The following is a 24,028-nucleotide window of genomic DNA, read 5'->3' as shown; positions in this document are numbered from 1 at the left end:
TACACTGAATCAAAAGCACACTTTCGTTAGTTTTTCCTCACAAAGTATTAGTGTATTATAAAATGTTTAAATCAAGAATGAAGGTGAGCTGCTGCCAGGGTTAGACGCTTGACGTTCTACAACTCATCATTTAATTGTCTTTTTACGTGAGCGTGTGTGAACCTTGGAAAAGCAGAGCCTGGATTTACACTTCTGGGGGTTGGATTGGTTCGTGGTCTGACTGAATAGTTCTCTGACTACCTCTACCGGTTTTTCCTGCAGATGCGCCTCAGGCTTTTATCAAACCCAGAAGACAACATCAGCTTGCACTAGTTTAAAGAGGACAACTCTTTGTTTCTTTTCTTTTCAAGTACTTTTTAAGTACTCATCAAAGAGTCCAACAAAATACATATATTTTGATTTTTTTGCTATTTATTTCTGTTCACGCAGAATTTTCATTTTTACCTTCTGGAAAGACAGAAACTTGTGAGGTGGGTAATTAGCACCCACACCTCCCCACTCCCTCCTCCACCCTCTCCCTCTGCAAAGAGTGGGTGTGTCTTCGTGTCCCAACACGGCGTGCTGCAGTTGTGAGACGGCTGTATTCTCAGTCCTACCTGCCAGGTGAGACATGGGAAAAAACGACCTGTCCTCGCTCTTAAAGCAACAACTTCGCTGCCGTTCCCAGATGAGGTGAACACCTGGACGATTGGATGACCCCGTGACCCCAACGCAACCATCAGGGCAGGTGAGCAGAATTACCAGTGAGAATACATTTATTTGTGTGTCACTTTATAGTGAGCGGCAGTTTGAAGCGAGGACACTTGTCGTGGCGGCAGCACACACACGCACAGGTAACGAGCTTGAGCCTGAATAAATATTTGTTTGCGCCTCCACGTAACTTTCTTATTTGCTTTAAAGGCGAAAGGAAGAGCGCATATCTGCACCTGCGCCCAAGCAAACGTGACTCTTATTCTTTATTCTCTTCGCAGGCTTGTTTTAATTTCGCAACATTTGTGTTATCCACACAGCTGGAAACTTTGCCTGGGAATTTCTGAGCTCTAAAATTTCAGTCATTGTTTCTGGTCGTGTGGGAAATGCGCATCCGAGGCCTGAGCAGGAGAGCCAGAGGGTTTGGAGGAGATCCTGAGTGAAGTCCTGAGGATGAGGTGCAGACATGAACTCTTATAGTTTGGTAGCTTCATGCCAGCAGTCCTTGTTAGAAGGTCTGTTTAATTAAAACTAGTGGAAATTACAAAGAAGCACCTACATGCTAGTAGGCCTCATCGTCTAAATCGGTCGCCTATCTTATGAGTGGCACCCAGTGTAAGACTGATATTGTGGCTGATTTGAAACCCTTCTAAATATCCCAACACCTTCAGCCGTTTTAGTGTAAGTGGAGATTTTAACTCACCAAAGTTAAGTTGTCATATTCCACAGGAGGGCACGGCAGTGGTGTTACCACATGCACACAAACCTCCAGTATGTCAGGTATGTTGGTGAACCAGCTCCACTCATCCGTTCTCAGATGATGGGTGTAACTCTGTACTTTCCTTCTGAGGTGTCAGAATTAATTAAAATAATGAGGGGTGGGGGAAAAAAAAAGCAAGACCTGAATGCTGCTGATTGTGTGTCACTCATACAAGGAACTAGTTGAACATTAAATATTCACTGAGCAGGAAATATATTCAATGTTTGGTCATTTTCAAATGTTGGGAATTTGTTGTTTCTGCTTTTTGATCTAATAAACAAATGTACTTTTTTGTTGTGTATGTCTGTTCGAATTATTTCTATGCTCTGTCTGTGCATGAATCCAGGAGTCTTTGGTTTCTCCATTGCCATACTTATGTGCATTATTTATGTATTTTGTGCATGAAGTATTAAAAAAAACTGGATGGCCGACACGTCATGCAGACATGTTTAATTATAGTTATGTATAAATACATTTTGATGTGTTTGTTATAGATGCTTCTACTGTGGACATGAGTCAATTGAAAGGTTTAATGTCAAAATAAATGTTAAACCAGACTTCACTCCTTGCACACGTCAAATATCTTTTGTTTTTCATTTACACCATCGTTTACTTTTTTCTTTAAATCTTCCAGGATTTTCAAAGTGCAACAGCAATGAAATCTTCACATTTCAAACCGTATTTCTCGGACTTACAATATATTTAGCCTACAAACTTATGAGTTTCCTGACATTTAGTGTTGCAAATCATTTGGGCACTGTGTGATGATTTTTTTAAAGCGCAGAAAGATTTATGATGTGCACAATTTCATCATCCATATTTATTGTTTCATTAATAAAATTGCCTTTCTTGCTCAACTTTCACTTTAGTTTCCTAAAAGAGGCAGCGTTCTGTCCGCTTGTTCACTTTTCCTTTGAGCTGTCATGTCACCAGCTCTCCCAGTTTTTAGCCTTCAGTTTCTTCATCTCTCCAGTTAGTCCAGTGTAATTCATTTTCTGGTTTCCATTCATCATCACTTACACTTTATACTGATGACTACGTCACTGTAGGTGTTTTGTCTCTGGATTTAATTTCTATGCTATAAAGAAAACACTGACTTGTGCTACCAAAAATGCTGATAAAAATGTGAAAACTGTATGTCAGACAATTTTATCTGCCCAGACTGAAATTATGAACCTTTATTTAACCAGGCAAATCCCATTGAGATCACAGATCACTTTTGCAAGGGAGGCCTGGGCCTGAAGGCAGCCTAACATGCATGTTTTTGGTCTGTGGGCGGAAACCGGAGTACCTGGAGAAAATCCACACAAGCACAAGCAGAACATACAATTTCCACACAGAAAGACCCCAGGTTCAACTGGGGATTGAACCTGGGACCTTCTTGCTGTGAGGCAACAGTGCTAAGCACTGAGCCGCCGTGCTGCCAAAACAATGCTTGTAAACATCAAGGCTCTTTATTGTCATTCGCATCACATGTGGTACATGAGGTGGAACGAAATTGTGTACTCAAGGTCCCAGTTACACCCACAAATAGCAAAAATACAATATAAAGTGATCAAAGTGATCATAAAATATAAACATGATCAAATCTATTAATGCTTTTGGAACAAACTGACTTAAAAAAACATTTTAATTCCAAGAACTTTCACCTACTGAAGTAAGACATTTAGGATGACAGCCCACTGGTCTTCCTGGATTTGTGGTGTGTACTTTTTGGCCAGTAGGTGGCAGTGGGATTGCTGAAGTAAAATCTCCCATGTTAGGACAATAAAAACAAACTGCTTTTACAAAGTTGTCCATATCTGCAACCATTGTGTGAAAAGGACACATTCATTTGTGTTCTTGGATCAGGAAAAGTAGGTTGAGTTTAGAACTGAATATAAGGATAAAATGTACAACAGGCCAATGTGCTATTAAAAAATAAACTCTTTATTAATACAGGTACTGCACCGTATAGTCTCAATGAGTCACAAGGACTCATTTTCAAGAGAGACCTGTTGGAGCAGATGGTGGGGGGGGCCTTGCCTTGCCAAGGTAAAGTTCTCGAGAGGGTCTCCACAATTATAAATACCTGGGCTTAACTATCGACAAGGAGCTTTCTTTTAAATTTCATGTGAAACACCTAATCTCCAAATTAAGGGTGAAGCTCAGGTTCTTCTTCAGAAACAAATCATGTTTCTCCCTTAGAGCTTGGAAGCTTTTGATCACAGCTAGTTTTTTGCCAGTACTTGACTATGGTGATGTTTATATGTGCGCTTCAATCGGTTGTCTACAGTCCTTGAATCCAGTGTACCATTGTCCATTAAAATTTATCACTGGTTGTATCTTACTCATCACTGTGATCTCTATCTTAAAACCAGTATCTTTCCTGTACAACAGGCGATATGTACATTGGATGACTTTGATGTACAAGTCTCTCTTACTGGCATGCTTCTTCTGCATTATTTATGTACGGTACTTTTATTCGAAGAATGGACAGCTGTTATGCCTTACGCTCTAAGGACTGCTTGCACCTTTAAGTTACTCGTGTGCAAACAGAAAAAGACAAGAAAGCTTTTAGCTTTCCTGACCCCTCAGCTTGGAATGCCTTGCAAGCTGAATTAAAACTGTCAGAACTTCTTACTTTAGGTGCTTTTTGCAAACGTAAAAAAAAACGACAAAGGATATTTTAACAATGCATGTGTTTTAGATCTTAATAATTTTAAATTATCATTACAATTGCCATTTACTGTTATATTGTATGTTTTTATACATTTCCAAGTCCTATTATGTATCTTGTTTGTTTTTGACATGTGCTGCTGCCTTTTCTTGCCCAGGTCACCCTTGTGAAAGACGGCTTGATCTCAATGGTTTTTTTCTAGTTAAATAAAGGTTTAATAATTTTTTTTTTAAAAAGGCCCAGAGTGGGGCAAATAAGAGCATTTTGCCATTTCCACCAACATTTTGACATCAGTCCAGCTGCCTGGTTTAGCTCTGAAAAGACCTGAATGGACAGTGCTTATAAAGCGTCTATTATCGAGATACTCAAAACGCTTTACACTACAATCTGTGCCTCATTTACCCATTCATACAGCGCTCTACTATACAATGCTAATTAAACAAATCATTCTAAAGGGACTAATTAGTGATTTATCACATTCATACAGCGATGGGACACACATCGGAGGCAACAAGGGGTTCAGTGTCTTGCCCAGGGACACTTCAGCATGTTACTGCTGGTAGATTTGAACCCCCCCAACTCTTGTGTTGGGGGACAACTGCTCTAACCACTCAGCCACAGCCGCCCCATGAACTCATGCAGCATCACAATCTTAACCTAAATGTAATTACATACTGCCATTTGACATTTCCAGACGAAGTTGTTTTGACAAAGTAAATTCCTGGACAGGAACTCCTCTGATGTTTTTCTAAACCGTAAACCATCATTGATCTTGAGTAGTTTAACATTTGAGAAGTTATTTGTTCACTTGAAGTCTCCAGAACTAGCATTTGTTAAACATGTGACACCATTTTGTTTCAAGAACACACTTGAGTCAGTGGAAATGCTGATACACTTTATTATATTTTCAGGAGCTCCAAATTGAAACCAACAGAACTCGTTAATTTCCCGGTACAGCAAATCCCAGCATGTGGCGATTCTTAAATCAGTAGATTGCATAAAAGCCCTAGATTATACAATTTGAAACTTGGTGTGGACAACACTCAAATCCCTGATTCACATCCACAAAGATCTTTAGTTTGAACACTTCATTTCCAACTCTCCTGGTGTCCACAAGGTGGCGCTCACTTCTAAGAATACTAAAGGAATCCCAGGTGAGAATAACTTTGCTACAACCTGAACTTTACATTTGTGTCCTTTTCAGGCCCCTGTACAATATTAACATATGGCACACATATTGTTCAGTCAACATTCAACACATAATGATTCAATATCTCTGCGTTTGGCCTCTGCTGTACAAACGTTTCATACTTGGCTAAAGAAAATTGACGTTTCTCCTTACAGGAGGCAACATGTTTGGCTGACTTACTATTTTGGCAACATTTAGTTAAACAAACGTAAAGGCAGCACTAAGTATCCCAAGAATGAATCACGTTAACTGAAAAAAATAAAAATAAAAATAAAAATGTGCTTCTCATTTTTCTTTAACTTACTAAATACGAACAGAAAATTTACAGATTTTGGCGCCATAAAAACAGAACTGGTGTAGAAATGGGACCAGTTTCTCTTCACCCAAATCGTGTGCTGCACTGTTCAGATGTTTGTCTTTTCAGCAGAAAGTGATGTCTGCTTTTGAGTTTGAGGCTAAAAACCTGGACGTGAAAGAAATTTCAAGGAAAGATAATGAAGAAAGTCAAAATATAGTATAAAAATAAATATAAAGTTCCCTTTGTGAACCAATAACTAGTAGAACATAATTACTTTCACAATGATTTCACATAGCTGGACAGCATAAAAAATGGCAAATATTCAAACGTACAACAAAAGTGCCTTTAGCACAAGTTTAGCAGACAAGCAACATACATGCATTTCAGTTTTGAATGGTAAATATGATCAAGTTGCAGAAGAGATATATTGTACAGTAATAGAACACAAACAAGTAGATACTTTGTTCATTAAAAAAATATATTGGCTTTTCGTGGCTTTAGCCCTTTTTGAGTTTTAAGGAGCTAGATTATTCGATATAGATCTGAAATGCATGTAGTTGTACACTCAGTAAGCATGCACAGAGAAACAGTGCTTGTATACAGCCACACTACTGTCAGTATAAGAGTACTGAGGCTAAAACCTGCCCTCCCTCCCTCCCAATAAGCAGAAAAAGACAGTTAATGTTCATGAATCGTCAAAAAGCTCCGGGTCTTCAGCACTAACATTTATCAAAGCCAGAACTGCCAGCACCAAGATAAAAGCTGGATTTTTTTTTTTTAAGTTATTTTTCATTGTTTATGTAAACTACAGTAAAAGAAATGAATCCCTTCAGAGTCTGAGGCTGTGTGGCACATGGAGGGGCTGCTTGTTGCCCTTTTGATGGCACGATCCACAGATGGGCCAGACATCAGCACGTGATGACCACAGCAGGATAAAGAGCCAGTTCCTCTACTCCCAACAGCTTGGATGAAATCATGGGAGCTGGTTGTGCAGCACTGGTCCTTTGGCTAGTACTAATGTCATCTCAATAAAAAACAAACATGTTTCAAATGGAAAAAAAAAAAAGGAGTGTTGTTCCAGCACTCAGAGCCACTTCCAGGATCAGAAAATAAAAATCCTAAAGCTCTTCAGATTGTCTCTAAGATTTTGATCAAAATAAAATGACTGGTCAAAAAGCAAGATGATAAAAAAATACAGTAAAAATGCAAAGAAAAATAAAAAGCATAAAGGACTAACAGCATGTCTACAGTTGGTTTGGGGCCCAAGTCATCGCTTTTGATAGGCACCTGGAACAGATGAACAGGAGGAGAGATGTGTTAGTTCATTTCATCAGATTTACTCTTCTCTCCTTTCAGACACACTTGTTTCTGGTGATTTTTTCCCCCCCAACATATTCTCTTTTATAAAAGGGAAACAAACACTGTGCTTCAGTAAAGCATCACTTCTTTCATGCCGTGGTCTGTTGTCAGAAAATTTCCTTCTAATGGAAACACCATAATACTTTTATTTCATACATAACATTTCATTTAGAACAACACATGTTTCCCCCTTAGTAAACTATGATAAGTCATGTTTAGGTTTAAAACAAAAGTGTTTCAAACCCTAAATGAATAATTCTCTACCTCTGTAAGCAACATCAGGTCTTGTGGTGGGACGAGAGGGAGCAGGGTGGCCTGCGTAGCCATAGCCAGGGGTCACATTCTCATAGTCGTGTGTACGAGGCTGAGGTGGTCTGAGACAAACAGAAAACATTCATTCCTGCTTTTTTCACATTTCTTTGGTCTTAAATGGTAAATGGACTGTACTTGTATAGAACCTTTCTGTCTAATCAAGAAACTCAAAGTGCTTTACAACAATATGTGTCCTGATTTACCTCCACACACACACACATCCATACAGCACTCTACTACATCTCTACAAAGATAATCTGAACAAATCATTCTAATCAGTGCTTTAGATCACATCCATACACCGATGGGACATGCATCAAGTCAGGCAATGAGGGGTTCAGCGTCTTGCCCAGGGACACTAACATGGGACTGCTGGTGGAATCAAACCCCCAACTCTCCCATTAGAGGATTCATTCATTCAACCTTGATTTATACAGGTTAATCCCATTGAGCCTCGGGAGGATGACTGCTCTAACCACATAGTCTGGCTTAATACCTGGCAGGTTTGTGGTTGTCTCGGTGCCTCTGATGATCATACTCGTCTCGGTGCCTCTGATGATCATACTCGTCTCGTGTTCTGGGACGCACAACTTCCTCTGAATTGTGCTGTTAAAAAAAAAAAAACAACAACAACAAAAAAGAAGATTTAAAAGGGGAAGAAAAAAAAAAAAAGACTTTTACAAAACAACAGTAAAAACAAATCACTGAAGAGCACGTTTTAAAAATAGGTGTGGTCAAGGAAAAGTCACCCTGTAGTTTCCCTCATGCCGCCTTTTCTCCATCGCCATCTTCTCCGAGCCCAGCCTCTCTCGCTCCTTCTCCCGTTCTCGGTTCCTTCTGTACTCCTTCTTCTCGTTTTCTGCCAGGCGTCGAGCCAGTTCCTGCCATAAGAAAACTGGATCATGTGCACAGGCATAGAAAAACCACATCTGTGTCCAAGAAGATTTTACACACATTAAACGGCACAAATCCTACTTAAAACGAGATGGTGCTCAGCATGGAGCTTATCTAGGAAAGCACTAATGCATACAAAAAACCCAAAAAACAAATAAAAAGTAAGTTATTTATCATTGCATAATCCTTTGTTTGGTCATGGTCTTAAACTCACTTATATGTACATAAAGTCAGCTGAACAGAGAATATAAAATTTAAAAAGACAACAAAAACGTAAGACTTGCCTCATCCTTTGCCACTTGGGCTGCACGCACATGCACATTACTTGCCTGAAACAAATTAATCATATCGTTTATTAAATTGTTGTCAAATATTAGCTGAAGACAAAAGTGTCAAAATTTAAACATTTGGAAAAATCAAGAGAAAGAGTTGTTTATCTGATGTGTCCGACTATACTCAACCCTGTTTTATATAAAACTTATGAGCTAAGACTAAATGCTTCTATAGTCTTCCTCACTTTCATCTCCTCCTCTTGGAGTTTTCTTGCGACCTCCATGTCCTTCAGCTCCTGCTTGCGAATATTAAGATTCGTCAGCCCCTGGGTGGCCTCACTCAGTCCGTAGTCCACTTCTGTTACGACCGCTCCACTTCCTTTGTGCACAATACGACCTGCAGGCACATTTAAATTGAGCAACCAAACGGGAAAGCAGTTATGATTTTAATTTAATGAGTTAAATTATGAAATAATTAATCTGGAAATAAAATCTAAATTACTGCCAACATGTCTTTAACCATATGTTCTATTTTATCAACAGTTAGGTGATTTACTTGATGTACAAGTTTATTCGGTTTAATGTTTTATGCATTAGTTGGTTGGGTAATAACATTGTTTACATGAAAATGGCACATTCACGTGTGGTTTTATTAAAGTCGTAAGGCATCTAAAGGGCTGCAGTGCATCTCCACTGGTGTTCACCATTTTGTTTTCTACACAGATTGAGGCAATTTTGAGATAATACAATTAAAAGCGAGACTTCAAGCAGCAGCAAAATAATTACATGGAGTTTTGTTAAGAATATACAATCAGCTGAGAAGCCCTGAAACCCTTTGTTAATGCCGAATCACATCAATTCATTTGGATTCACAGCTTATTCTACAGGAAACCCACATCATGCACCGGCCTCAACACGGTCGTTGTTCTCGACGCTGCAACTCGGCAAACATCGCAAGAAAGAGGAAACCCCCGCAGCACAAGAGCCCCGAGATTTTTCAAACCATCAGGAACGTTTTCATTCTGATTTAAAACCCACCACCTGCAGAAAGCAGCAAACCACATAAACGCCCCTACAGAGCCGAGAGGAGGGGCTCGGGGTGGTACCTGTCTCCTTGTTGGTGTAAGTATGACTGCCGCCCCCCTGCTGGGGGTCCCACGTCTCCCTGCCGCCTCCTCGTTCTTTATCATTCACGTACCCGTCAAGCACTTCGACAGGGTTGGAGTGGACACGCTGCCGGCTCCTGGCCCTCCTCTCGCCAACCACCTCCTCCTCCCTGGTCTCTCTCAGCCGTTCCTTCCTACGTCCTTGATCCAAAAAGTCCTCTTCGAGTGCCCGGTCACTGCTTCTGCCTCGACTCCTGTCTTTGGCTTTCTGTCCCTGTCTGTCCCCACTAGCTACTCGATCTCTGGATTTTTCCCTGCCTTTCATCGGTCTGAGGTCCTGCTCCACATCTCTCCTGTAATCTTTTTCAACACGTTTGTCTCTTCCCCTGTCAGGTCTTTGTCTCTCTCTGCTCCAGTCTTCATCTCTCTCTACAGGAAACTTTGGTGACGGTGGTCTGGCTGGTTTCTCCTTCTTCCTCACCGCTCTATCAGCATCTCTCCCTCCTTCTTCTCTGGCTCTTCCAGTATGAGCATGTTCAAACTCTAGACACCCGTCTTCATGCTTGCCTCTGGAGGGCAGTAGGTGTTCTGGATATGGATCTGCACATCTGCTTCGCCCCCCTTCTGTCCCCAAGTAGTACTCTGGATATTTGGAATGGTTACGAGGGGCCACAGAGTCCTGTTTCGGGTACCCGCTCTTTTTGGGATCTACTGAATAATAATCTGGAGCGTGATTCTGTTGCGAGCGCTCCAACGAGTACGAGTCGTGTCGGCCAGGAGACCGTGATTTCTGATGAGTGTGTTTGTCCACATCAAGGGGTTGCGCAGCTGATCAGGATGGAGGGGAGGAAATTATGAGAAGAGGAAAATGTTAAAAATGGATAAATAAATAAAAACAGACAGGATTATATAAACCAAGACAGTTAGTAAGAACTAACAGCACCTGTGAAGAGAGAAGCGGATGAAGCTCAAAGGATAAGTATCAATATGAAAATGTAAAACGCACCCAAATGTCAAGAAAGGTGGGTCTCTCTGTAAAAATGACAACAAAGTTAAGACAAAGGAGACAAGTGTGTACTCAATAAAAACAGCAGTATTAGTGTTAGAAAATGAAAGATCTTGAATTCCTTTAATGTATTACTGAGTATAACCCATGTACACTTTCTGCACGAACACTCAGGAGAAGAAGAGTACGACGGACAAAGTAAACCTGAAACGGAACAACACCTTCATTAAACCGGTCTGCTGAGAGAGGGCATGCAACAGACAAAACAAATGAGTGGAAATGCACGTTGGAGAAGCACAGTCATTGCTGCGCAGAGTCACTGGAGAAGAATTCATGTTAACACAGTGTTTAAAAACCGATAGCCTGTTGCTCAGAGTAAAAAAAAAAAGAGGCTCACAATACCAGGGCTAGTTTGTTTTCATCTTCCCTTTTAAGAAACATTTACCCCTTTAATGTGTCTGTTGTTGTGGTAAAAAGCAGTGAGGAGGAAAACCTAACTTGGAAAAGTTTGTAAACGTAGTATCTAACGAAAGTGAAACATTTCAGCCTCTTCAAACATCCAGAGACGCAGCGACAGGCGCACACTTTGAGAAAGTAGTCACAACTCATCAACACAAAACAACAGCGCCACCCACGGTCAGTCGAGCTGAAACTGGAGAGCTGTTTGGGGTTATCTCATGACCCCAAGCTTTAGTTTTTAAAGAAACATCCTCAGATTTTGTTTTACATCGACACATAAGTTCTGCTACCATGCTGGTCTGTGTGACCAATGTGAGTGTAATGTGTATTATTTGCACTCATCATGATCAATAACTTCCTGAACCGGACAAGTTAGTTTTATAGAATACCCTCCAGCCCAGGCCTCAGCTTTTCCCCTCCATGTCCGAGCCGTCATCGAAAGGTCCGCCGCAGACAGGAAGGAGTGGATCTGAGTCGAGGGCTCTGCTTGAAGACATGTCACCATATCGTATCAACTCTTATCGTAACAATATCATCTCAATCAGCCCTTGAGAGATCAAAACAACCAGTGCTTTCTGTTCTTCACTAATGCCACAGTAAGAGTGATTACATGAAACTAATATCACACATCACAAACATGAGCAGGACATTGCAGAACGTTCCTACAGGAAAGTTAGAGCAGTTCAGGCTTTCACATGGATGAGAGCACTGATAACAGTGTAATCTTGTAATTGCATGTTCAGTGAATGCTGGACTGCTCTCCAAAGCTTTGTAAATAAATCTGATGAACTACACCTTGGCCTGTTTGGGAATCTCCTTTTTTTCCACGACACCAGCATTAGACTAATGCATGTCTCAAAGACATAAAAACCTGGATGACCCTTAATTTTCTACTTTTAAACTCAGACAAGACTGAGGTTTTGGTTTTTGGACCCGAACATCTTAGGAATAAATTTTCAGTCTTTCTCCCTCCTTAGATGGCAATAATCTGTCCTCCAGCTCTAATGATAACAATCTTGGTGTTATTTTTGATCAGGACATGTCTTTTAACCCCCACATTAAAAACGTTACTAGAACGGTCTTCTTCCACCTGCGTAATATCACTAAAATTAGAAACATCTTATCGAAAACTGATGCAGAAAAACTGGTTCATGCATTTGTCACGTCTAGATTGGACTATTGCAATGGTTTGTTAACTGGGTGTCCAAATACTTCTTTAAAAAGTTTTCAGTTGATCCAAAATGCTGCTGCCAGAGTCTTAACTGGAGTTAGTGGGAGAGATCATATAAGATAATAAGATATCTCTGCAGTTTTAGCTTCTCTCCACTGGCTCCCTGTCAAATTCAGAATTGAATTCAAACTCTTACTTCTAACCTACAAAGCTCTCAACAACCTAGCTCCATCTTATATTAGAGATCTTATTGTTCTAAATTTTCTTAACAGAGCACTTTGCTCTCAGACCTGCAGGCTTACTCGCGGTTCCTAGTTTCCAAAAGCAGAATGGGAGGCAGATCTCCCATTATCAGGCGCCTCACTTGTGAAACCAACTTCCAGTTTGTGTCTGTAGAGCGGACACATTGTCCAGTTTTAAGACTGGGATTAAGACTTTCCTTTTTGATAAATCCTATAAATAGGGTTGAATTGTTATGTTGCTATAGGATTAGACTACTGGAGGACAAATTGGCCACATTTCCTAAAACGAACTGTTACAATTTAATAGTTTTCATTTTATACCATTCCTATCTCAGTGTGTGATTATTGACCTGCCATTGTGTATCTGTTCCTCTCAAACCCAGCCAATTGAAGCAGAGGACCGCTTGACCCGAGTCTGGTTCTGCTAAAGGTTTCTTTCTCATGAGGGAGTTTTCCTTTCCACTGTCGCCTTCATGTTTGCTCAAGATGAGAGTTCTGTGATGAAGTTAAATTCAAAGTGGTCTGCTCCTCAGATAAATAATGTTAACTTTCGTTTAAATATATGAACGTTTCTGTTCAGTGCCCTGAGAACTTCTGCTGTGACTTGGCGCTATATAGAAATAAACTGAACTGAATTGTGACTGATCCACTGGATTAAAATGAACAGTCAGGAATCTCACATTTCCTTTCAGGGAACCTTATAAGAAAACATGATTTCCCTGACTTTTTTTTTTTTTGTATACGTTTATGTGCAAATGTAAAACACCGAAAAGAAATCAGAAGAATGGAGATCTAAAACAATTCAGAACTCAACTGGAAAACCCCTTTTTACAGCAACAACTCAACACATAGTAGTAAAGTTGCAACATTCGCAGCATCTTTCCTACAAAATACAAAGTGCAATGTAAACAAAAGCCAATTCTACCACAGGCAGCGTGCGCACACAAACTGTGCAGAGAGATTTCTCAAGTTGAAACTGATAGGGCTGTAAAGCAGACACATCTGGGACTGCCAGTGACCCAAATATTGAAGTGAATGCACTAAAAAGAGGCTTAATTCTGAACACCTGATACATAAAGCTGAAGCAACAAGGTGGAGTCAGTCTTTACACAGGTCAGAAAGACTGTTGGTGTCAAAAAAGATAAAAACGGGGCAAGTGTGTGCAGCTGTCAAAGAGGCCAGCGTGTCTGTTTACATGCGTGTCTAGACACACCAGACAACATCCTTGAAACCGCTAAATAAAACAATATTCACTTCCTGTGTCATTGGCGTTAAAAAGTTACAATTATCTGGGGTGAATATCACTTAGTTAAAAAAAAAAAAAAAAAACATACAAAGGTTACGCTCATTTTAAATCTGTGCAAACTAGAGGTTTTTACTTCCTGCTCACTATCCAAAAGTGAAAAATGAGAAAATAAATCTGAGAAATAAATCTAAAAACAATTTAAACGATTTAGTCATGAAAACTAGGAGCCAGTCTGCCACTTTAAATTCAGCAGAATGAGACGGCTGCAGAATATTTAAAAAGAAAGTCCTCTCCCACTCGAAGTCACACCCATGACTTCAAGAACAAACTCGTGCTCAGACCTAGACGCTGCACGTTCAAACGTCTGCTACACTTCACTCTGTTAAACCCATCTCCACCAGTTGCTTCTCTGAATGAAGGAGAATAAAGACTCAATTATTTTCAGCAGGACTACAAGAGACTTTCTTTAGGGGCTAACAATGTGCTTTTAAATGCATTCTCAAATCTCTGCCCCGAGTCAGCAACAATCTCCAACTCTGGAAAATCAAAAAGCACACCCTCACAAAAAACACAATCGTTTCAAGGAAACATTCACTCGTGTCTTTCTGCATCAGGTTATATGGGGGGAAAATAAATATTTGAGGAGTTTTATAGCCACTTAAAAAAGGACGAGATAAAATCATCTCCTAACCTCCGTGATCTTCATAATAATCTTCATGAAAGTTGGCCTCCATTTGTTTTTGTTTCCTCCTCTCTTCTCTTATCTTCTCCTTTTCCTGCAGCTGTCGAGCGATGAACTACAAAACAAAGAAACAAGTCCACAGTAAACATAAACATGGCTATTCTTGGACAAAATTGCAGTTTTGATTCATGACAGTGAGGCCTAAAGTTCCTTTTTCAGGCCAAGCGGAATAATTTCCCACCAATACAACACACTCCAAGTTTTGAAACACTGAACAGACAATAATAGGGTCATATTTGACAGCTCTTTATTCATGTGAGGGAAACTCAAACTTTTAAGAGAACCATTTTTTAATTGGTATTTGCTATTTACGTTGACCGTTACCAGCATTGTAATCATGACTATAAAAAACAAGAGTTGTGCTAACTGAGTGAGGATTCAGCAGGAATGAGGAGTTAGCCTGCTGACGTCAACAGGCAGAAATGTGACTTGAGTGTTTCTTACCGCGTCCTCCTCCTCCTGCAGCCGCTGCCGCTGTTCTTGTCGAGCCAGTTCTTCCTGAATCTCCTGAGCGATCTCATTGTCCTGCCGCTCGCTGGTATTCCAACAGATTTGTGTTATAAACGAGGAGACAATAAAACAAGACCAGAGAAGTCAGGATACAGACATAATTGTTATGCTCATTTCAAGTCCTTCTAGTGTGGATAAAAGAAAATGTTTGATGTAAAAGTTTTTAATAAACGTTCTTATTTCCTTCATTGTTAAACAAATATTACTTTTTCCAAACATTTCAAATTGATGCCTCAATTTTTCCTTTATCGTCTCATGAACTCATCGTCTCCCTATATATATATATATATATATATATATATATATATATATATATATATATATAGGGATTAAACATCAATCAATATGTTAGTCTAAAAAAAATCAGAAATATTGACCTCACCAGGTCACATTAAAATAATAAAAAAGTCAAAAGGAAGAATGACTCAGTTTGTCCTTTAAGACAGGCATCACTACACTTAATGCATATTTTCTGTTTTCACTAATGCTGCTAAATGTACGTTTGTACTTCCTTCCTCTTCGGTACATGCAGCTGGAGTTCCCCGACGCAGGAGCAACACACCCAGTCAAGATAACCTGTTCAGGATGTGCACCTCTTCTGCTAGTTTCTGAGTAAGCAGACTTCAGGAAAATTATTTAAAATAAGCTTTTGGAACTCCAAACAGCTAGAGTTGCTCTTTATACGTTTTATTTTATAAGTAAAAGCATTTTGGTAATTAAAAAACAAACAAAAAACTGGCATTTGTGGAAAAAAACAAACAAAAACAAATTGATATATTTTCCATTAATAACAGGATTAAAATGATTTAAACTAAGTAGGAAGTAGTGGGGGTTATCTACAGTTGGATTGCTGAATAATTTTGCTGATATAGAATTAATCTGGTAAACGGTAATTACACCAGATTACACTAATCTGAAACAGAAGCCATCACTGCAGCAGCATCTTATGGGCAGATGTTTTACAGTTTACAGACAACTTCAAGCAGCCTTTGAAGGACAAATATTCAATTTCTGTTCACTTATTTTGTTCCCTTAAAAACACCAAGTAAACACTGCTCAGTGTGTAATTGAGCTAAAGAAGGAGCAGAATGACTTCACACATCTGGTACAAACACGAGTTATTTTGGTTTTCACCAGATGCTCATGTTATGACCAAATTGAGGCTCCTCTGGAGTGGCACTCCATTTCATGAACATTTTAGTTCCCTTTTCTATTAAAACTGGTGTGTGCTGTTGCATTTGAGACACCCACATGTCATTATTTTGCTTCAGGCTCTTAATCTTGGCAATCTCTTCCTCCTCCTTTTGCAGCTTCTTGGCCACCTGCAGGTCCTGCTGCACCAGGCGGCACTTGTGGACGTTGGAAGCCAAATGGCTCTCAACTGCGGAGACAAACAGAAAGGCACTGCTCTTAAAACTGTACACACAGAGCAAGTCAGAACAGAAGGCTCGCGTAGTTTAAGATAAATAATTAACAGCTTGGAAGTTTATCTAGAGTTTTGGTTTTGGTTGAGGAGCTGTAAAAACAGGCTACAGAGGATAGGGACGTAATGAAAGCAGCGCACGTAGAGCCACTGAGAAATGAAGGTTTGCAGCTGAGGTGCCTTTCCAAGGTTGTGCGATGGGACATTGTTGCCAATACAGATAATAAATCCTGCTTGCTGACGCACTTTCTGCACTTTGAGAGCACGGAGAGCATCACTCACTCACTCGACTGTTTCACCCAGTTATTGATCCGTTGCCATTTTAAAAAGGACCAAATCACAAATGGCAATTTTTAAGCCATGAGAAGCTCTATAAAGTTTACGTTTCTGTCAGCCGAGATTGAAAGAGGAAACAGAGCCATGTACCAAACTGATATAAAGTCAGCTGGTTAGTATTGATTTCTTTTGATGTATTGAAACCTTGCAAAACATATTTAAGGGCACCACTGATGTCACGACCTCTGACAGGGCTGTCATTTATCGAATGCTATGTTGTTCAAACAGAAACACTGATTTATCTTTCAAGAGAAGCAAAGACAAAAAAAAACAACATGACCAGACTGATGACATTCACCCATTCCAAGAAACTTCACCTTGAAGTTTCACACAACTCAGGAAAAAAATAAAAGAGTTAAAAAGACCAACTTCATGAACTTCGGGCACATAGTCGTACGCTCAAACTGAGAAAAATTCACAGGGAATAAAATAAAGTTTAAATGCTGACACAACCACAAAGAAATGTTTTCCATGTGACAATCAGATGATCAACAATTCACATGTAAATAAAAGCCAGCTGTTGTTCCTGATCATTTTTGAATGTTCCAAGAAGCATCTTTGAACATCCACATGATGGGAAAAAAAAAAAAAAAAAAAGCACAATACAAATAACACACTGTACTTAAATAACACACTGCACTTAAATAACACACTGTACTTAAATAACACACTGTACTTAAATAACACACTGTACTTAAATAACACACTGTACTTAAAGGACTGAAAGGTACATTGGTCAGCGTTTTCCTCTGCTCTCCACAGTCAGAGGAGAAAGGAACATTTTTTCCTGCACAAAGATCAGATCTGTTGAGCCAAACGATGCAATCTGACCCCCACACAGGCTACAAATGTCAAGATCTGGGCTGTTTCTGGCAGAGTTTTTACATAACTAAAATTTTCATGGTAACCTCAAATGTCATACTTGTGGGGGAAAAATACTTGATGTTCAACATCCATAGTTGTCGACTGTGTTTGCAGCAGAAATATAATCAGCCCATAAACCTTAAATCTGAACATTAACCAGTTTTCTGTAAAAGCGGTCTTCTTTGGATTTCTGGTGCTTCTGTGTAAATGTGTGAAGCTGAAGGACACGTGAAGGTGTTATCTGCAGAAAACTGGAAATGTGAAAGACCTTGTTTTGTCTGAGGCCACATTTTTGTTAGCGACTACCGGCAGAAAATATCCTTCTAGCCTAACCTAGAAGCGACTTAACCTATAGCATCAACATTTTATTACAAAAGCAAACAAAAAATGCTAAAGCGTTATATGATGAGAAGCATTTTAATCTTATTACTCTAAAAACATAGGAGCAGGGAAACGCCTGCTGCTGGTTAGAGCTTATGAACTCACATTAAAGTCCTACGAGCTGATCTAACAGGGCGTGCAGGGACACATAGCACACATATTTGGAGACTAGTGTGTCTCAGTGTCTACCTTCAGCTCTAAACCAGGCTGATTCTGCACTACAGCACACACACAAACATAATGTGATTCAGACTAAATGTTGTTCTCATGAAGTGCTGTTGTGACATCCCACACCAGCTTTTATGCAGTTTATTGTGTAGCTGAAGCAAGGTTTTTAATATAAATTTATAAGGACTGCCGTCTTTGCAGTTTACAATCACAGTTAAACACATTTCCTCAAAAAGCAACACCCTTGCAAAGATTTTTCTTGTGCACATCAAAACCAGGTTACATCTTGAATTTTAATTTTGCAAAGTGAGAACTAAAGTAACCACAGCACCAGTCTGCAGTGACTAAACTTAAAATTAACATTTAGAACTCGTAAAATTCATGAGAATACAGAGTTCAAAGGAAGATTTTGTTCTTTTGTTTAAGACAGTTGGTAGAGCTGTTGCATCTCAGCTAGAAGGTCGCTGGTTCAAATCCCAACTCGGGACCTTTCTGCGTGGAGTTTGCATGTTCTCTGCATGGATGTGTGGGTTTTCTCCAGGTACTCAAGTTTCCTCCCACAGAACAAAAACATGCATGTTAGGCTGATTGGTAACTCTAAATTGTCCCTAGATGTGAATGAGAGAGTGAATGTTTGTCTCTATGTGTCCCTGTGATGGACTGGAGACCTGTCCAGGGTGTCCCCCGCCTCTCGTACAGTGATTGCTGGACATGGGCACCAGTGACCCCCATGACCCGAAAAAGAAAACGCAGATAAAAAGATAATGATGGATGGATAAGAAATCCACATTTGATATAAGCAGGTGTTCTGCATTTTTTAAATGAGAAAATATGGAGATTTGAGGGGAAAAGTAAAGCATGAGTAAATGTCTTACTTTCTTGTTCCTGGAGGTTGTATGCCAGGCTGTGGTCCTCAAGCACTGCAAAATCTCGGCACACTGGAAAACCAAAAAACAGAAAGATGCACATGTAAGAGTATTTATTTAGATGTTGATGGTTAACCTATACCATAAATAATTGGCATTACTCATAAGAGAAGCTATAAAAGGAACAACCCAAACTGCAAAAAAACTCCTACAATAAAATTATATATATTATTTATTTATTTTTTTAAACTGAGGGACAATTAAAGGAGGAAAGTCAAATGAATTGTCATGTAGACAAACAACTGTATCAGCCATGAAACGGTTTCAAAATAAAAACCCAAATTCTTTGTATTTATAAGCTGGCAAAAATCAGTCTGCAGCAAAGAATTTTAAAGAACAGAACTTGTTCTCTGTTTACAATGCAAGCACAGTCCGTGACTATTAAAAAAACTTGCATGTGAGATTGAAAACTATAAACACTCTCAGCTTCATAAATAAAATGATCATCTTGCAAATGGGTTCAACTATTTTTATCAACGTGGATAAGAAGTGAAACTGTGAAAGCGGAAGCACTGTATGCCTAAATATAAGTTTATGTTGAAGCTGTCTTATCATTGTTTTGGTTTGATTGGTTACAGGGGAGAGAGTCATACAAAGTGACAAACTGACAGTACAGAAAAATTGTGGGTTCAAAACTTTAAATTGGAAAAGTAGCAAAACATTTAAAATAACTACATTGTGTCAGTTGTTAGCACAAGATCTAAAACATTACTCAAGTCCCATCAGAAGATGAGAATTTAAGACATGGAAAACAATAAACTACAGGATTATTTAACCAAAACACTTTAGCAACACAAAACAGCTACAACAGCATTCTCTTAAAAAAAAAAAAGACAACTTATTTTCTAACTTTTACAAAATGACACATTTCCATATTTCAGTAGTTTCAGTATTAGATGCCTCCATGCTGTGAGCAATCAACCTGAAAACTATTCTTGCAGACTTCTGGAGGAGTGCTACTTCCCTCATAAAACCCCCAAAATCTCACACATGCACAGCTTCCTGTACAGAAGAGCTACAGGGACATTTAAAACTTGAGTATCTCAGCTAAAGTTTATGTGAAACTTACTTGATTTTTATATATTTTTTTTGCATTCCCTGAAAAATAAACATCAAGGTCATGTGATGTATAAACACAAACTTGGTCCATTTATAAAGTTATTTAACTGGAAGTTTTGCACTAGATCTACAAAATAATCCTCACGCAGATTACTTTATCTGTGTAGAATTAAAATAACTAGTAACTGATGTGACTATCATATATGTCAGTGCACATTAGAGTAAGCTTGGATTAAATGTTTTGCTGCCATTCCTGCAAAGCTCACATCAACGCATGGGCTGCGATAATCTGTTCACAGTAGATGGCAGACGACCGACTGAAAGGAGGTAAACATGTTAAAAAGCGCAGGGTCACGACCTGCTTAAATCCTCACATGACCCAGGCCAGTTTGGAATTTGATTAACACAGTATTTTCCTACCATATGCCTAATCTTCTTAACCAAGAAACCAAGGAGTTTTTGTGGCTGGTTTATCTTGTCTTGAGTTTAACCATCTAACAATAAAGGTGGTAGTTGAAACCACGGTGTTTACAACAACAAAACAACGGTGACAGAAGGATTACCATTTTCACACCGTCATTTAAGCATCATAAATCGATCTACCGTCATTTTTAGAATTCATCCCAATCACCACGAGTCCAGTATCTGTACTCATCTTTCACACATGGAGGGATGGACCTGAAACTTTTCCAGTTGCTTTGATGGTTTCTTCAGGCAGACTGGACAAGCACTAAAAATGCAGCTTTCTCTCTCTGACCAGAATAACAAACACCAAGCTGGGCAGCTGCTTCACACACACAGGATGCTGCCTTTCAATCACCTCCAAGCCATGATCCATTTCGGAGTTAAAACCACCTCTACACACTCAATTTTCCTATTGACAGCAGTAACAATAGATGTAGTTTCAGGTCTGGTGCTGTTTTTAAACATACTTTTACGAACGTGTTTCAGAATGGTGGATTTTTCATAGACAAACAAGAACTGGATTGGTCAGATTTGGCATTATGCACCCTATCTTTAGAGGTCTGGCTAAACAACATACCTAAAAACAAGCATCAAATCCATGTGATCAAAGCTAGCTCAACAAAAGAAAAAACACGTCCACACACAAATGACATGCCATTTATCAATTTCCTTAAATTATTTAACCAAAAGTTAAATACAGCGTTGGATATGAAGAGTGGAAGCATTGTTTCACTTTCCAAACATTATTTAAAATGTACCTTTAGTTATAGTGATATGTATATATTTTTTCATTTCAAACGGGATACAAAATCTAGCATGACACCTACAGCCAGGCTAATGAGTGTGATTACTATGGGCTAGCATCAACTGTTAGCAGACTGTGACCATCACAGTGCCTGAGAACAAACAGAAAAAAAAAACGTCTTCATTTGTTTAACATTAGCCTCGCTAGCGACGTCTAGCTTTGCATTTACTTAGGAATATGGACATTACCCTCTTTCACTCCCGGCAGTTTATTCTTGTCGATGCTAATGCTACATTCAGCCATGTTGTCACCGATAAATAAGTCAAAAAACCGCTGACGGTGGTCGCGTTTCTTTCCAAGGTTAACGGCAGGCTGGTGATTTATCGCCTTTACTCATAAACCCGATTGATGGCTCAGGTGCTGGACTGCCCTGCTGATTAGTTTCGGTAGCCACCCTCTTCCGAAACGTCGCTGCCGAAGCTGGCGAGTCAGATTTCCTGCGAGCGTCCACTCCCTCCCTCCTGACCAGCTCCGACCAACCAGCAAGCTCGCGAGAGGCCGTGCACTTCCGATAATAGCGTGTCAAAATAAAAGCTGGAGCTTCCGCTTCATTCTTCATTTTACTCCCAAACTGTTACCTGTGGTGTTTTTGTAGATGCAACTAAATAAACTAGAATACATTTTGTCTATCTAAAAAGGAACGATAAAAAAAATATAAAAACACACATTCGTGTATGGGTAAAAAAACCAGCTCATCAAGGTTCAAGTTCTTTATTGTCATTCGCATATGTGATGCATGAGGTAGAACGAACTTGTGTACTCACGGTCCCAGTTACACCCAAAAATAACAAATATATAAAGTATAAAAAAGAAACAGTATACAAGGATCTAAGATATACACAAAGCAATAATTATGTAATATATTACGTTGCATTAAACAGCAGCCTGAACATGAGTCTGTTGTGAGCAGATGGGTATACAGCAGCTTAAGGTAAGAAATCAGCAGCACAGATAAAATGTCAAATCTCCAATTAAAGTGGCATTACAGTAATTTTCCTGATTAGGGATTTATGTCTAACAGCTTCAGGGTAGAAGCTGTTCCTCAGTCTAGTGTTTCTATGCTTAATGCTCCGCAACTTCCTGCCTGAGGGAAGTGGGGCAGAAAGTGTGTGTGCTGGGTGAGTGGGGTCCTTCATGATGCAGGTGGCCCTCTTCCTGCATCTGGAGGTGTAGATCTCTGTGATGGTTGGGAAGATGACTCCAACAGACTTCTGTGCAGCCTTCACCACTCTCTGCAGAGCTTTTCTCTCTGCAGCTGCGCAGCCTCCATGCCACACGTTGATACTGGAGCACAGGATGCTCTCCACTGCACACCTGTAGAAGGAGATGAGGACTGAGCTCCCAAGTCCAGCTCACCTCAGCTGCCTGAGGAAGTAGAGTCTCTGATGTGCTTTCTTGATCAGACTGGTAGTGTTGTTGCCCCAGCTGAGGAGTAGTTGTAACTGGAGACACATCCACCACAGATCCTCCTATGTGCGGGGGGTGGGTAGGTGTGTTGAATCGGTTGCGCATTCATTAAGTGTGAGCTGATTATCAGTCCCATGAAGACTGAACTGAAAATTATGTTGTACATTTAGCACAACTTGTTTCTCTTCTGATAATATATACAACTGATAATTATTACATATACGTAAATCAGGGGACATGTGAGGGCACTCAAGAACAAAAGTGGGCTGGAAAATGAGGATAACTGGCCTAGATTCTAGTAAATTGCAACAAAAATATCAAAAATCATTTGAGACATAAATAAGACAAAATTACACTTTAAAGGGAGAATAAACTAAATCAAAGCAAAGCAAAACTATACAAAATTTGGACACTAAAGCTTCAACATCAAACTGCTTCTGCATGATCTGTCTTTGTCTATTTCTTTTGTCTGTTTTTCAAAATGTGCTGCCGGTTCAGTGAGCATGTCGTTTTCAAGAATAAATCCACACCAGTCACATTTGGTAGACTTCAAGTATCTGTTACTTTATTAAATCACAGATAAGTCAGATTTTAAACTCCCCAAAGTAAATAATCAAGTTGAAAATCCAACAGTCTCCTGTCTGCGTTTATTAACGTGTCTTAAGTTGAAAGGCCAGGTTATTCTACTTCCTGTATCACTCGACAACTTACTGCGTTTCGACATGAGAAGCTCCAGTGATTGTTTTGACATCTGCAGCTTCAAGAAGTCTTTACTCCGAAGACGCCTGAAGCCAGAGCTTTTATCCAGACAAGCAATGATGACTCAGTCTCTGTTAAAAAAACAACAACACAAAAAAACAAAAACAAGAAGATGGAGCCAACTGACATGTTTTTGTATATTTGAATGAACAGAAGTCCCACAGACAACACTGTGTTGCTACAGGTTAGACACTCACTACTTGCTATCATTTACAAACACTTTTCACGTGACTTTTGGGTTATGTTAATATGATTGCGCCCTCTAGTGTTCTGCTGGTGTCAGTCACCTGCCCCTCACCTGTTAAAATAAAATAATTAGGCTAATTAAAAAAGCTCTAATGAACACCATCATACAAAGTGGTCAGTTTAAATGGGATTAGTCCTCAGTTAAAACCTGAAATACTTTTAAAAATAATGTTTTCTTGTTTGTTTTGCTAAAAATAATTGTCTCCCACATTCTGTTTTTAATTAGCTAATAGTGTTTATTTGTTTATATTGTTATGTAAATGTCTGAAACATA

At 39.4% G+C, this 24,028-nt stretch overlaps 1 protein-coding gene across 2 annotated transcripts; it reads right to left on the bottom strand.

Moving 5' to 3' along the window:
* Positions 1-6,769: 6,769 nt before the first annotated feature.
* ccdc50a (coiled-coil domain containing 50a) lies at positions 6,770-21,791 on the bottom strand. 2 transcript variants are annotated; one of them, XM_037674618.1, is made up of 11 exons: positions 21,531-21,791; positions 18,963-19,025; positions 16,167-16,296; positions 14,850-14,940; positions 14,355-14,460; positions 8,679-8,830; positions 8,446-8,490; positions 8,017-8,148; positions 7,764-7,873; positions 7,220-7,329; positions 6,770-6,883 (listed from the first exon to the last, which is right to left on the bottom strand). In XM_037674618.1, exons 1-11 carry the CDS (start codon positions 21,583-21,585, stop codon positions 6,864-6,866), a joined length of 1,014 nt encoding a protein of 337 aa, XP_037530546.1. In that variant the 5' UTR covers positions 21,586-21,791; the 3' UTR covers positions 6,770-6,863. The 2 variants fall into 2 exon arrangements, with proteins under 2 accessions (XP_037530546.1, XP_037530547.1); XM_037674619.1 differs by lacking the exons at positions 14,355-14,460; positions 14,850-14,940; positions 16,167-16,296; positions 18,963-19,025; positions 21,531-21,791 and adding an exon at positions 9,540-10,430.
* Positions 21,792-24,028: the final 2,237 nt, after the last annotated feature.

The sequence above is a fragment of the Nematolebias whitei genome, chromosome 3 (genome assembly GCF_014905685.2).
Source record: "Nematolebias whitei isolate Nwh7 chromosome 3, NemWhi1, whole genome shotgun sequence".
NCBI classification, from domain to species: domain Eukaryota; kingdom Metazoa; phylum Chordata; class Actinopteri; order Cyprinodontiformes; family Rivulidae; genus Nematolebias; species Nematolebias whitei.
Note: the sequence above shows the minus strand (reverse complement) of the source record. Positions and strands in the feature narration are given on the sequence as shown.

Excerpts from the sequence above, each read along its gene's own strand:
- ccdc50a (XM_037674618.1), bottom strand. The coding sequence starts at position 21,585 with ATGGCTGAATGTAGCATTAGCATCGACAAGAATAAACTGCCGGGAGTG. Across the intron at positions 14,941-16,166 it reads CTGAAGCAAAATAATGACAT|CGAGCGGCAGGACAATGAGA; the intron begins GTGGGTGTCTCA and ends TTGGAATACCAG. Across the intron at positions 14,461-14,849 it reads TGCAGGAGGAGGAGGACGCG|TTCATCGCTCGACAGCTGCA; the intron begins GTAAGAAACACT and ends TTTGTTTTGTAG.